Source organism: Capra hircus, chromosome 25 (genome assembly GCF_001704415.2).
Source record: "Capra hircus breed San Clemente chromosome 25, ASM170441v1, whole genome shotgun sequence".
NCBI lineage: Eukaryota > Metazoa > Chordata > Mammalia > Artiodactyla > Bovidae > Capra > Capra hircus.
In genome coordinates, this window is record NC_030832.1 from 10,278,412 (window position 1) to 10,294,159 (window position 15,748).

Sequence of the window (15,748 nt, forward strand, 5' to 3'; positions counted from 1 at the left end):
AATGTCATTCTCCAATAAAAAGAATCCAGGGCTTCTTGGAAAAGAAGCTGATCCCAGCGCTGGGGCAAAGGCAGTACAAGATGAGCCTGAAACATCTTGTTGAGTCAGGAAAGACGTGCTCATAAAAAGAGGAAAATTTGTTCAAGGGACACAGGCACCAACCCAAGACGCTAATGGCCAAAGCCGGAACAATCTGAGCAACAAAATAAACAATCAGTATTTTTCAAAGGTGTCCATGTCATGGAAAGTAAGAAGAGAGTGAGGAACTGTCATAGGAGGAGACTAAGGAGAAAAAATAACTAGCTGCGATGCAGGATCCCAGACTGAATCCTGGAACAGAAAACAGACGTTACTGAAAACAATGGCAAAACTGAAATAAGGTCTGCGGTTTACAGACCTTCACACTGGACCAATGTTAATTTCTTAGTTTTGACAAAAGCACCACCACAAATGGTTAAATCATGTTAACACTGGGGGAAGCTAGGTGAAGGTAGAGCGTTAGGAAACTCCGGATCCATCCATCCGTGCTACATTTCTGCAGCTATAAAACTGGTTCAAATTTGAAATTTAAAAAAAAAAAAAAAGTATAACATGTAAGTTCAGATTCCAAAGGTGCTGGAAGAAAAAGCAGGACCCAGGAGGGAAAATGCACTGGTAGGAGCAAACACACCACCCTCCATCCAGCAGTAGGCTCATTTTGGCAGACCGCCACCGATAGAGAGAGGGGTGAAGGAGAAGCAGCCAGTAGGAAACTCATTTGAGAGTCCGCCAAAGTCACCAACATGATTTACTGGAGCAGAGGAATCAGGAGTGACAGTTTAACTCAAAAGCTGAAAGGGGCCATTCAAAAACCAGCTTAGCTGCATTCATAAGAATGGACAGCCGCCTGCACGCGGCAGATTTTAACATGCCCAAACATATTACAATTTCAAAACTTTATTTTTCACACAGAAATTTATAAGAACCACATATTTTAGAAGTTCCTTCAGATAGTGGAAATCTTGCTGGAAGAAGCAGTTTATCTGTGCAGTCTCCTGTGTATAAGGAGCACTTGAATTAGCAGGAAAAGTTCACAGTGTAAGAATGACACACGAAAATAACACTTCTCATCTCCATATCCAGAACATTCTGTCAGGCAGGGCTCCAGGGCTTTCTACAATAGGGGTCTTTGTTGATTAAAAATGAATAATTTTGTCCCAAAATGAATGAAGCTTTAATATTTTAACTGAGGATTCTGAATGTACTGAATAATAAAAAACAAATTCAGAACCATGCTCTTCCCTCCCCCATCAGTGGGTCCAACAATGGCATGATCCTATTAAATTAATAATAATCATAATAAAGTCTTAATAAATGCTGTTAGCCAGGTAACCGGCCGACTACAGTCTATTAACCATCCAGGGAAAGGTGTCAGAAAGACTACTGCACAACACGCAACAACACCCTGCGAGAACACCTGGGTGAAAGCAGGAGTGACTGAGCAGCTCCTGTAGCCGGTCACACAGACATCAAGATGATCACAGCGAGAAGACTGGCTTATCTACTGTCCGCTACAAACAGCCTGTCTGTGGCCTGAGTCCTTGGTCTGGTCTCCCTTAGCTACACGGCAACCTACTGGGCACACAGCCGCCGCTAGGCTCCCCGTGAGACTAGGGATGAGTGGAACAAATATTTCATGGCGCTTCACTGTTTGCATGCTTTGAGGAACAAACAGCCTTGCTTTGATCCATGAAGCCTTGTTTATTTTCAGCACTTATTGCAGGTTTACCCCTTGCTACCTTTCATGAGCTTGGGGTTCTCTTCCGTCACTCACAGAATGCTCTACCCCTGCTTCCCTTAGTCCTCTGGGTGGAGCTTTCATTGACCTTCCACACACCTCTTCACCATTTACCTCCTGGCAACCACCAAGGACACATCGAGAATGGAAAGATCTCAAACTCCATCTGGTCTCCACTCAGACTCATCTGGCTCACTTGTGATCTTTCTGGTGTGCATCAGGGGTTTTGTTTTTGGTCACTGCATAATGTTTCAATATCAGACTACTTTTATTGCTTAAAATCACTGCTTTAAATTCAATTTTTAACATTAAAACTTCAGCTCCCTATTAAGGTAAACTGCACACATTCTGAGGCAAGGCCTCAGTGAGGCAAAATATTAAAATTCTCAAACATTCCAGAAAAGAACAAAAATTAGTTCCTTTTGTTAGCAAAAGGTTTTTTGTTTCCCTTTTTATTGAAGTATGGTTGATTTATAATCCAGTATGAGTTTCAGGTGTACAGCAAAATGATTCAATTTTATATATATATTTTTTTCAGATTTTCCATTAATAGATGTTTAACTGCTTTCAAATTAGTAATAAAAATCGTACCAGAAGCAAAGCTACACAATTCACACTCACCAACTAACAGACTACCAGGAAGCATTAGCTCAAGGAGGTGCCTACAGGAGACTCAGTATTTTAGGATATAATTGCTTTATCCCAGGACATCAGGATAATGAGCCCTAGGTCCTAAGTGCATGGTCCTAGGTGGTAGCCACTAACCACAAGCGGCTAGCGAGCACTTGAAATATGAGCAACTGAGGGACTAAACTTTTTGCTTTATTTGACTTTATTTAATCTAATTTGAAAGTGATACTCAACTCAGTTATAAGGAAACATTCAAAAGATGAGTTTGTAACCTTAAACTAATATCATATTATAAATAAACTATATTTCAATAAAAATAAATACACAAAATGAAACAATATAAAACTATTTGGTATGTAAAACACTTTTTCAGCTGTAAATTGTATGAAATCTAAACACAGATCAAGTATATCTAATGAACACTTAGCATCTGAATTGAAGTGTGTTGTTACATATAAAAGACATGGTTAAAAAAATGTAAAATATCTCAACAGTTTTTATGTTGATTACATGTTGAAAATGCTAATAATTGGGGTACACTGGGTTAAATAAAATATGAATTATTCAATTTATTTCACCTATTTCTTCTTCAATTTTAAGGCAGCCACTAGAAAATTTTAAAATATTTCTGAGGTTCATGTTGAAGTTCTACTGAACTATGCCAAGGTGACCACGACGAAAAAGCAAGATTCATGTAACTCAGGAAGAAGGTTAGCCTCAGGTAAGTCCAGCAGCCAGTAAGCCTTAATAATGGACAGTTATCTGGGAAGGACACATAAGACAAAGATGTTTTTTCATGAAAACCTCTCTAAATAGCAGGGAATGGTTATTTTTAAGAATGTGTCCCACTCTCTCCTGCAGAAAGGAAAAGGTGGGGCTCTCGACCTTGTGACTCCGGGTATAAACGGCCGGGCTGCTGAAATTCTCTTAGAGGTCTACATTAAACAGCATTTGGTGTCCTACAAAGTAAGGTACCCAAGGATACACTGAAAGAATGAGCAGACAGGCTGGAACTGAATGGAAATTTTCACCTCGGGACCGGCCATCTGCTCTCCAGGAGGCTTCTGCGTGAGCTAATCTCTCAGGGATCTCAGGGCAAAATGGAACACCAGGTTGGGAAAAATACTGATACAGAATACTGCTAACAAATAAACCATGATATTCTTCAAAACGGACTGAGTACCGTAGATTTTAACCTACATGGCTGAGAAGTTATTTACTCCCTGGGAAAATTTCTCTCAATTCTTTACATTCCCAAAGGCAAAACCTGTATTTTGGTCCCTTCCATGCCGCCAACAATTCTCACTTTACTCTATACTCTGACATTTTTATTAACTTCTGCTTTCCCACTCTTCTTTCCAAGGTCTGGACAAGGAAGAAAAAGGAAGACGACAGGATTGCATTAACAGGGATAACAACAGCCCCTCCAAGGTTACTTAGGGTTTCCACTGTAGTGACTCGGCATCAGCCACCGGATGATGACTTCACGCACTTCCAATGCTACATGCATTCATCAAAATAAAAAAATCTGCAAAGAGGTGCAACTGTATAGAAATGTTTGTCTTCAGCGCATGAACTGTAGCTATGGCTGGCATTTTTCCCCAGAAATGTGACTCAGAGATTTGTTACATTGTCAATTTCTTTCTTTTTTTCTAATGGCTGTGCGGCATGGCTTACTGGATCTCAGTTCCCCAACCAGGGACTGAACCCAGCCCATGGCAACAAAAGCACAGAATCCTGACCACCAGGCAACTCCCTCAAAATCCTAAGCACAAAGCAATTATGTAGAAAAAGGTCTGGCATTTGGGCACCATAGACACACTATGCATGTGCTGGTGCTTGCCAAAATACTGCTAAACTCCAAGTAAACATATAACTTCTTAGCAGGGATTTTCCTTTTACTTGTGAGTTAGGAAGGAGGGAAAGAAAAACATCATTCCAAATTCATCATTGGAGGGGAACATAAACTATAGAGCTAAACAGGCACTGTCCTATATACTAACACGACTGTAAACACCCTCACATTGTTCTCATTTAGTCAGAGCATAATATTAAAATGATCAATTTGAATACATCTCTTGTATGTATTTCAATTAAGTTTCTCTTTAAAAAAAAAAAGCCTCAGGGAGGGAAAGACTTCACTAAAGAAACATTATCTCCTTAAAAATTCCTCCTCCATCTCCTCTTATGCTGCACTTAGGGTCTAGCATTGGTGTCATTCATATATATATATATATATATATATTTTTTTTTTAATCATGCTTTACAAAAATAAAAACAATTCTTAGCTACCAGGTCTAAAAAAAAAAACAGGCCACGGGCCAGAGCATTTTCAAGCTGAAGTCTCCTTTAGAGGCAACTAGGGCAAAGCTCCCTTACACTGCAGATAGGGAACCTAAAGAGTAAGCCGTGGTCACACAGGACACCTGCCACTAACACCACTAGTCGGGAGTGTCAGTCCCTGACTACAAGTTAAGAAGACGCCACTAACGTCTAGGAGAAAATCAGAAAACAACATTGGTTGCTAAGTGGGAGACACAGCCAAGCAGTGCAACAGGAGTTCCAAGAAAGGAGCCGGTGGATGGAAATCTCTACTCTATGTCTGCAGAGCACCAGATGTCACGCTGACTGGGAAATATCTACAACTCCCACAGGACTTCGGCTAGGCCCCGAAAAATTAGGAAGGCAGATACTAACTAGGGGGAGGCACTGCATTTTAAGTAGGATCATGAGCAAAGCCTTGGAGGTCAGAATCACCACCTCCTCATCCCAGGAGAGCAGAGGCAGATGGAGCGATGTGGTTGCGGTTACTATTGCACTCCTCACTTACTGGACATGACTATATTAAGTTGCTGTTACTGCTTTAACAAATTATCCACTAATTTAGTAGCTTTAAAAAATATCTTACAGTTTGGAGGCTGAAGTCTAAAACGGGCCTCACTGGGCTAAAATCAAGGTGTCAGCAGGGAGTGTTCCTTCCAGAGGTTGCAGGGGAGAATCCATCTCATTGCCTTTCCTACCTTTCAGAGGCTACTTGCATTCCTTGGTTTGTGGCCCCTTCCATCTTCAGAACCAGCAATGGCCAGACAAGTCCTTCTCTCACTGGATCACTCTGACACTGTTCTTTGCCTCTCAATTCCACTTTTAAGAACTGTTCTGATTATCTTGGGCCCATTCAGATACTCCAAGATAACCTCCCTTTCTCAACATCAGCTGATTAGCAACTTAAATCCACACGCAACCCCCATTTTCTCTTGTCATGCAATGTAATATATTCACAGGTCCTGGGGTTACAATGTGGACATCTCTGAGGAGCCACTGTTCTGCCTCACAGTGACCTGGGGTCTGTTAACAACCTTTCCCAAGCCTCAGTCTCCTCAGCTGAGATAGTAACACTGAGAAGGTAACATTCTACTTCAAAGAGTGGCAGTGAAGATTGGATCTTCCGAGTAAAGTGCTCTGTTCAGCATCAACTCATGCTCAATGTTACATAACAAGCAGTCAAGTGGAGGCCAGAGCTGGGTTTGTCTAAACCGAATGGCTTCACTATAAGTGTGTGACTTCATTATAGAAGAGGATCCCTGAGAGGTTTTCAAGATTTTAATGTTTTGGGCTCTTTGCCAGGAGTCTTATTTCAGCTTAAAACAAAAACAAAAAACCCCACCAAAAAACCCCCAACAACCCTGAAAAAATAGGATCAAAAATCAAATCACACACAGACAAGGACTTCCCTGATGGTCCAGAGGTTAAGAATCCATGCTTTCACTGCAGGGGGCACCGGTTCCATCTCTGGTCTGGGAACTGGGATTCCACATGCTGTACAGGGTGGCCAGAGAAAATCCCCAACACACAACAACAAAAACACATATACATACACACTCATAAAAAAGGTACACTTCAAAAAGGTAGAAAATACCACAAAACAATTAGAAAGTAAAGACAGTGAAAATTTTCAAACACATGGGTCCAAGGAATCAGAGTATCTACAGGTGACCACTAAGCTTGGTTCTGAGCTCTCCGCAAACTTTTTGCTTCTCTCAGCGCCACCTGTCTTCCGCCCTCTTGTTCCTCATCCTCACTCTCGTTCCTGACTCCTCATCCTCCTGGGAAACCCCGCCCTCCTCCAGTCTTCCCTGACCTGACCCGCACACCCCACACCTCCGTGCTCCGACAAAGCCTGTCACAGATGTGTTACTGCACTCGCTCTGTGGACAAGCCCACCTGAGGGCCACCCTATGGGGGCACTATGGATGGTAGGAAGTGTTACTCTTTTTCACAGCTGGAGTACAAAGTGGACCCTCCAGAGCTCGCTGAATTAATAAGTCATGCTTCTCAATCTAATTCAAGAACAGGAATGTCTGGTTTCCAGCTTAGTGCTTATCTAGCAGGGAGTTGATGATGGACAGGGAGGCCTGGCGTGCTGCAGTCCATGGGGTCACGAAGAGTCGGACATGACTGAGCGACTGAACTGAGCAGCACTTACAAGGCTGAGGAAATGTCATAATGGGAATAAAAGTATTTCCTATGAAATATGATCATATCCTTGCTAAAATATTTATTTATTTATGTGTTTCTTAGTTATGGCATTCGAACTCTTAGTTGCAGCCACGTGGGACCTAGTTTTCTAACCATGGATCAAACCTGGGCCCCCTGTGTTAGAAGTGCAGTCTTAGCCACTGGACTGCCAGGGAAGTCCCAGCTCCCTGTTTTTTCAATGACTTTAAGAATGTCACTTACAGGATAAGAAAATCTTACCTTTCAGATCTCTTGACGTTGTATAAAGTTTCATAATTTAACAGAAAAGTGCTCCAAAAAAGCTTTATTCATGAAGGGACCTTTTTGTGTCCTGACGGGATTGTCCCAGCAAATAGCAGCACCACAAAACGCCATCTGGTGGAGGAGAGGGACGCTACACTGGAATTATTTCCTCTAATCAATTTCTATTTTAAAAAGGGTTATTTTCCGAAAGTGTTCCTTAGAAGACTAATGTCACAAAGTTTGCTGTCCACTACACTCAGGAATTCCTAAAGGTGAAAGAAGAGAGTGGATCTTTAGTTAACAGTTCAGCGTATTTTGAGGATGACATTTAAGTGTCGTGTGTGTGTGTGTGTGTGTGTGTGTGTGACTCAGTCGTGTCCAGCTCTTTATGACCCCATGGACTGTAGCCCGCCAGGCTCCTCTGTCCACGGGATTCTCCAGGCAAGCATACTGGAGTGGGCTGCCATTTACTTCTCCAAAATATTGTGTGTTTTTCAATTCAATCCATTAGGATTCTAGTGTCAGGAGACAGTGACAAGCCAAGAATGAGCCAGGCTGGGCCTCCGTCCAGCCCAGGGTGAGTGACTCCTGCAACTCTGGTCTAGGGAACCTGAAAGGACAGATATGAGGGGACATGGAGGAGGTGGGCAGGAGATCCAAAGTGACAACATCCCACTGAGAAAATCACTCCCTCGGCAATCTCAAGGTATAGTGTTCTTTACAACCTATTCATTAAAACTTTTAGCTAAACTGTAAGAACTGTAAGAGCCCAATGACGAAATCCTGGCCTCAAGGCACTCAGTAAATACTGTCTGAACAAACTACCTCACGTTCCGGTGGGACAGAGACGCAGTCAGTTCCATGGAGAGAACACCATGCCTCACTGTCATCCCTTGGTGTCCACAGGGAACTGGTTCCAGCCCCGGCCCCAACTCCTCTTGAATACCAAAATTCAGGGATGCTCAAGTCCCCTGTGCAAAATGGCACAGCATTTGCATGTAACCTACACACATCTTCTGGTATGCTTTAGATCACCTCTATGATTGCCATTTCCTTCTCCAGAACTTATAACACCTAATACAGTGTAAATGCTCAATAAATAGTTGTAGATACAATGTAATGCTATGTCAGTAAGTTGGCAGATGTGTGACAAGTTCAATTTTTGCTTTGGGGAACTTCCTAGAATTTTCCTAATATTTTCAACCCAGGGTTGGCTGAATCCACAGGTGGACACAGAGGGCTCACTACACAAAAAGCAGCAAGGATGGAGAGCTCCAGGAAAAGGGAAGAGGAAGACCTGCTGGCCGGTCTAGGTGCAGAACACCTGGTGTAGTCGCCTTTAAGAAACCAGACCCAGAAATCGCTTCAGGCGCTTTCAGTTGGTGGCTTTCCCATTAAACTACTACAGACTTTCAGACTATCACTTTATTCACACACAACATAATTCACACATGATGCCGCCTTGTAAAACAAGCACTTACCCTCTCGCCTCCACTCTCTCCCATTTTATGGCAGAGAAACTCAAACACAGAAAAGGTGCATGTTTTGCTCAAGTGTATAGACCCTGCCAGGGCAGACAAAGGGTAAGGACCAGATACCAGCTCCTAGGCCCCTGCCTTCCCCTCAGGAAGCACTGCATCCCTTCTGAAGGTCAAATGGACGAAATTTCTTGCAAATTTTCTTTTTTAAAAAGGGCACTGAATCACAGCAGAATATAACAACATTTTACCAGAACGCATCTTTACAGTAAATAAATAAGCATAAGACAGGAAAAAATCAAGTAGGCACCCTAAAAATATCAACCCCTCTATCAAGTTTTCTTTAGGCAAAAGAAGAAAGTCTGTCTGCCAAGATCAAGGTGAAAAGGCTTAAAGGGGAAAGGCTTGGCAGTCTAGGAAGAGAGGAAAAGTACAAGGGACCAGCGTCCCAAGGATCTGGAAACACACCCAGAATGCCAGCCACAGTTAATCATTCAGCACTTTGCAAGGATTAATCAGTAATGAGACCTTTGGGGCTTCATAGGTGGTGCAGTGGTAAAGAACCCGCCTGCCGATGCAGGAGACACAAGAGATATGGGTTCAGTTACTGGATCAGGAAAATCCCCTGAAGGAGGGAATGGCAACCCACTCCAATATTCTTGCATGGAAAATCCCATAGACATAGGAGCCTGGTCAGACATGGCTGAGTATGCACGCATGCCAAGACCATTTACAAAAAACTGAAAGGGAGGTTTGAATAAATGAATAATTATGCTGTGAGCCTAGAAAGGGAAGCTAAATTTTATGAAAATGTCGATTACCTCTAAGTCAATATAAACATTTAATAAAACTACCAGCCCAATGTATAGATGGATATAAAAGAATTATTTCATAAAACATAAGAACTAAAAGAAGCAGAGTCCAGACTTCACCAGGTACTCACTTACAGAACAAGAAACGAAATTATATTTAGTCATACAAAAAGGTTTCTAGACCAAGAGAAAACACAGAAAACAGACCCAATTACACATAAGAAAATATTTTTTGGTTAAGCAGGCATCATCAAGATGAAGGATAAAGGAAGTGTTACTCCATCAATAGTGCTGATTAGTCAGTAAGAAGTGAGGAAAATCAACTGTGCTCTGTATTTTAAGCCAAGGTAAACCCAGGCAGCATAAAGAGCTAAATAATTTTAAAATCCAAAGAGAAGAAAGTGCACTAATTAATGATCAGTTTTTTTTAAAAACAGATCAAGAAAATGAACCACAGATTTAACTACATGAAAATACAGAACTGCTATGTAAAAAAAAAGAGATAAAAGTAAAATGACTAGAGAATAATGGACAGAAATATAACAAAGGGCTACTGCCCACAACCATCTAACAGCAGGGCCAACATAAACTGACGAACCGGCACCTGGATGGAGACCAACAGGCAGAGGACACAAGGGACTGAGATGGCCCCTCTCAGCACCCTACCCCCAACACCCAGGCAGAGTGCTTCATATATGGGACATTCTCAAAATATTTGTAGACCAATGGCAAGCTAAACATACGTTAGAGAGTGTCCTGGCTATTTCTAAGGCAATTAAAAAAAAAAAAACATAAGGCAATGGAAAGACATGTGCATTTTATATACGCTCGTGGCCTGGTGAACCAGGACATCTGCTTTCTACCACAACAGTCTAAACACTTCATCAGTTAAGCTCTCTATAACCAAATGTTAAACGGGTCAAATGTTCCTCAGGCCTCAATTTGTGTACACGACAGAAACGCAACAATGACCTAGAATTTACATTTCAAACTGTCCCGTTAAATAAAAAAAAAAGCCAGCATGGTTTTCTCTTACTGAGCATCGGCTATTAATAGTAAGTAAAATACCATTTGACTTCAGCATAGAAGAAAGCAAAGGTGAAAAACACCCAGATGCCCAAGGAAGATTTACTTTAGGTAATCCTTCACAGTACATATTTCATAGAAATTCATCCTTCCAAATTTGTGTTTTTCTTCTAAAAATGGTTCATTAAAGCTTAAGTGGGAGCTTAGCCACAAAAATGGAGTGAAAAATTATTAAATATGATGAACTCAGTTCTTGCAAAGTCCATAGGCAACAGGATTTTACAAGACCCAACTAGAGAGGGAAGAAATATAGTAAATTTACTGAGCTAGATTTATTCCGAGAAGAAATCTAATATAATAATTTGTCAAAATTAGTGATCTGACCATAAGATCTGTTTTGTACCTTTAGGTAGTCTTAACCCATTTGTTACCCTCCTTGCTTAAAAAAGGAACAACAACAACAAAAAACTTATTAAAAAAGCTTTTAATAAGTCAACTATATTAGAAAAAAAATGGGAATAAAGACTACTACCTTATATTTGGAAAGATTTTTTCCAAAAGAAGCAATGTTTTGGAAACTTCTGAATGAAAAGGTAATTTAAGATGAAACATTAACACGCATTATAAGTTAGCTGGATAACAACACACCCTGTTTCAAATCTTGAAACAGCTTCTCAAGAACTTGAATGCTGCCATTATTCTAGTGACTAACTCCAGGCTACCCTTTTATACATCATCTTCAAAGGACTTTATTTAGTTTTCTAAGACGATTTTTGAACATCTATCTGCTTAAGCTTATTTAAGTTGGCAGTATTTTGTCTTCAAAATTCAAACTCTGACTCACTGAGCCTCCTTAGTCACCTGAAGCTGTGCAGCCCAGTCTTAAAGGGGACAGAAGAGACACCTAATGTGACAGGTTGAGTTCCTCGCCCAATGTCCCCTGCGTGAAAAGCATGCACACAGCAGATTCTCTATGCATAAAACCGTAAGACAATGTACACACTAAAACGGCCAATAATACAACTGCTTGATGTATTAATAGTATACGATCATAATACCCCCCCAAATACTGAAGCAATGTAGTATCCAGTAGCAGGAGGATGGCTACATATTTTGGCTGGCCTACTGAAAGATCAGTGCGATCACTCATCTGGCAAATAGTGACTGATCCCCTGCTATGTGCCAGATGCTGGAGAAAGAACACTAAACTGAAGACACACGGTCCCCACCCTCAGAAACCTCCCAGTCCCAGGAAAACGACAGACAGTAAACAAATCATCTCACAAGTAGACACATCAATATAAACTAGGCTGAGTGCTATGAAAAAAAACAACAAATCTCTCCCCAACGTGGGAGACTGAGGAGGTGCTATTTGAGGGGAATCTGGAGGATAAACAGGGGTTTAAAAGGTGGAGAGCTGGGCCCTGGGGATGAGAGGACACATTTCAGGCTGAAGGGCTGGCACAGCAGCCCCCGTGTGAGGAAGGAGGGTGGAGACTGGGTACCAGGTAAGTGCCCACTGGTCTCGTCAGTGGGATGGGAAGAGGCTTGGACCAGGAGGAGATGAACAGCAGATGAAAGTATCTAACAGAGAGCTGATTTCAGGTCACAGCTGATACAGAGAAAGAAAATGGAGCAACATGAAAAAACAGGCAGGATACAATGTTTAACTTACAAAGCAGGGCTTCAAATAAGATATGATTCAACTATGTAAAAAAAACACGTATATATGGATTTGAGAACAGTGAAGCTAGCCATAGGCTGATGCTGTAATGTGACATGACTTTCATATAACCAACAATACAACCACTAAAAACTGATCAAAACGTCCAACTCCACACAAAACCAGAGAATATAATAAAATTTAAAGTGCAAAATACAACATTGTAGACACTGTGTGATCAAGCTACATTAAAAAAAAGGCTCTAAACATTTAAGAGATGGTCCTTGAAACAGCAAACAATTCTGTCAATAGAACATAAAACAATGTAATATAAATACAGAGAAAAACAATCAAGAGAACTAAAATGTATGATCACAAAGATAACCTATGCAAAAGTAGATATCAGTATACATACATTCTGGTTAAAGCACTAATGTGTTAATATGAATCCTGTTTACCTTTCTTTAATGAATGCAGTGCTGAGGTGAAGAAGGTCAAATAACCCGGTGGCTGGGGTGAGCTACTGAACTCAAAGTACCCGAGAACTCCAGGCTGTAGAACAAGAGCAGAATTAGGTGGCTGGGGTATCGCTGGTCACTGCATAAAGAGAAATATTTCAAAACAAGAAAGACATGCCATTACAACTTAACAACTGCAATCTGCTGCATTCCCTTTCTGAAAACCTAACAGAAGCCGTGAAAAAAGTTGCCAGTTAGCACTGACCCTTTCCCTCCATTTAGACAACAGACAGGATAAGGGATCGAGTTGAGCTGCAGCAGCTTTTACAGGGGCAGTTAGTTCAGAGCTGAAATGCCCTAGGCAGGTCTTTCACCCTCTGTGGACAGTTCTCCTATGTCCCTGGTTTGAAACCTCACCATCAAGTTCAAGTACTCACTTGCCTTTGTTTAGCAACTCTAGGCAAACCAGTTCAATGATCTGTTACCTTTCTTACATTTCTTCCTCGACTTCTTCCTCCCCTCCCTCCAAACACACCTTCACGCTCACTGGAAATCAGGCTACCCCTGAGTGGCTCCACTGGTGCTCAAGGTCATCCTTCTGGGGCTCCTTCCTCTTCCCCGACTCAGAGGCCAGCATTCCTCACGGGCAATGCTCCTCTCTTGTCAGGTCAGTATGCGGACAGCTCTCTTGGTCCTCCACCCCAGCTTCCACCTGCTCATTCCATTTCTCTAAGCTTAGAACCGCGCACCCCTCCATTCTGCCAAACCAATTAACTGTGTTCCACCAGACACATTCTGCTTTCATGTACAGAATAATTTCTTCCTCCTTAGAGGGCCCTGAGGGCACCATTCTGTCCAACTTTGTTCTGTAACTAAATGTTTCTGAAGCCCAACTGCCGAGATCCTTGAGCAAAGAGTGCTGGCTGGGAGTCAGGAGACCTAAGCTCAAGTCTGACAGCTCAGTGATCTTGGGTGAACCCTTCAATGTGAAGCTCAGCTTTCTTAACTGGCAAATGGGGACCATTCATCCTGGGGTTACTGAGAAGAATGAGCTTGATGAACATAAAGCACTAGTCAGAGGTAAGGAGTCCTTTCTAGCCCTAAAACACACAACACTGTTTTTAATAAATAATTTTGGAGCTGATGTGATCACTGGGACAAAGACCTAAATAGTAAAATAGAAATTTACCCTGTTGGTAAAGTTTAAAATCAGTATGTTGTACAAAAAAGGAAATTTCTGATCTAAAATGGAACATACTATCTTTCAAATCTAAAGCACTTGTTTAGTCTAATAAGATTTCATTTTAAATAAACTACTGCTTTTCATTCTGGTAGAGACCGAGACAGTCAATGTTTAATCCTAATATAAAAAAAAAATCCAACAAATAACTAATTTCTCAAACAACTGAGGAAATAAGAAAGTAAAGTTATTGAAACAGGGTTTTGTTTTTTTTTTTTTTTTTTGGCTAAATTTCTTTAAATGTTTTCAATAAGCCAATCCAGAATTGGCTCTAAGTAGAATAACAAACTGTTTGGGTTCCTAATGTTTTAAACCAAGCTATGATGGTGTATCAGCCTTTATACCATGAACTAAGGAAAACAAGACCTTCAGGAATTTCAGTCAGTTAATACTGGGTAATACAAGATAAAATGAAAAGTGATGGAAAGAAAATACACCCATTTAAATTTCTTTCACTCTCCTAAATCAAAACCAATTGGAATAAACTCATTCTAAATATTAAGAATGGTTTCATGGCCAAAAATTATATGAAGTGAGCTTCAAATTCTCTTCTCCCATCATAGAAGAAGGCATACGGCCCATAAATACGTATCTATTTATATGCATATATGTAATTACATGTGTGTTTATGTAAACACACCTCAATGGAAATAAAAACTACCTGAATTCTACATCTTCATGAGAAATGCAGATTAAACCTTTAAGAATGAATAAAGGCTAAACCATTTGCAGGGGTCCTCTGCAGGCCTTTTAACCGTGTAAGGGTTTATCCCTGTTGATGGCACCACTGCTGTGGTTTCCCAGGCGGCTACGCAGCTTGAATGAAGGACCCTCTATTCTCAGAAGACCTGGTACTGAAATTTCCAAAGAAATTCCACAAACAATACAAAAAAACCCATAGGTAAAATTACTTTTACTTTTTACTGCCAAAAATATGAAGGTCATAAAATTCAACAACCATATTAAAGGATTAAAGGTTGCATAAATCATAAAATACTAGCTATTTTAAAGAAACAGGCAATGTCTATCTATTTAAGGTACTATTTTCCAAATATTCATAGTAGTGTGACAGCCTGTATTAAATTTTGAAATGTGGCATGTTTCAGAATGTCACTTAAAACTAATATTTCAAAATAATAAAAAGGAAATAAAGTAACAATTATCTGTTTATTTCTATTGCAAATTAGCATTTAGAAGTTATTAAACTGGCTCTGGTTATGCTTCAGGTAAAATAAATTTCACAACCATTTCCCCAAAGTTTCAATGCCTCTCCAACCAAAGCTGTTATCTGAGAGATGATTATATATTTCAGTTTCCTCCACAGTTCTTTCTTAAATCTGCAAAAAGGGAAGTTTGGGGAACAAAACACATGCCTATCCACATACATGATCGTGCCAGGCCTACACCCCTTGTTTGCTGGGCTGCATATCAACCCAGGAGCTGGTTCAAAGCAGACACCGCGGCCCCTGCCTCATATACTTTTGAGGCTCTCTTTCAGATGAGCAGGCCAAGCACGTGGGGCAGCCTGACCCTGGGCTGAGGTTGGGGCTGGGGCCGGCTGGCATGCACGCTGTCTGCCCACCAGCGTGTACAGATGGTCCCACCTCAGGGTCCAGCCACAGAGTTTCCATCGGTCCCTCCCCGAGGCCAGGATGGCTGCCAGGAGAGCCAAACAGCCCACAGGAACCTAACTGCCAGCGCTCCCCTTTCCTTCGCTTGCCCACCTCATCAAAGGTGTAATCAGGACACACCGCAGTTGCAAGACACCTCTGTGCCCTCGACTCCCACCACTCTCCCCACAGCTCTAGTCACTGCCCAGCCAAATCCAATTCCTCCCTCAGGACCTCTGCACTCACTGCTCCTGCCTCCTGGAGCACTTTCCCCAAATTTCCGCAGGGATGGATCA

At 41.4% G+C, this 15,748-nt stretch overlaps 1 protein-coding gene across 4 annotated transcripts in view; it reads right to left on the minus strand.

Annotated features, from left to right (window-relative positions):
- TXNDC11 (thioredoxin domain containing 11) overlaps nt 1–15,748 on the minus strand; it is a 58,642-nt gene that overhangs the window by 20,736 nt on the left and 22,158 nt on the right. For 3 of the 4 annotated variants that reach the window (XM_018040477.1, XM_018040476.1, XM_018040478.1), the window contains one exon: nt 12,603–12,696. In XM_018040477.1, coding sequence (XP_017895966.1) covers nt 12,603–12,696 — 94 coding nt within the window. Of the gene's footprint in view, nt 1–7,162; nt 7,212–12,602; nt 12,697–15,748 lie in introns of those variants that run through there. The other variant, XM_018040479.1, reaches the window with a different exon arrangement.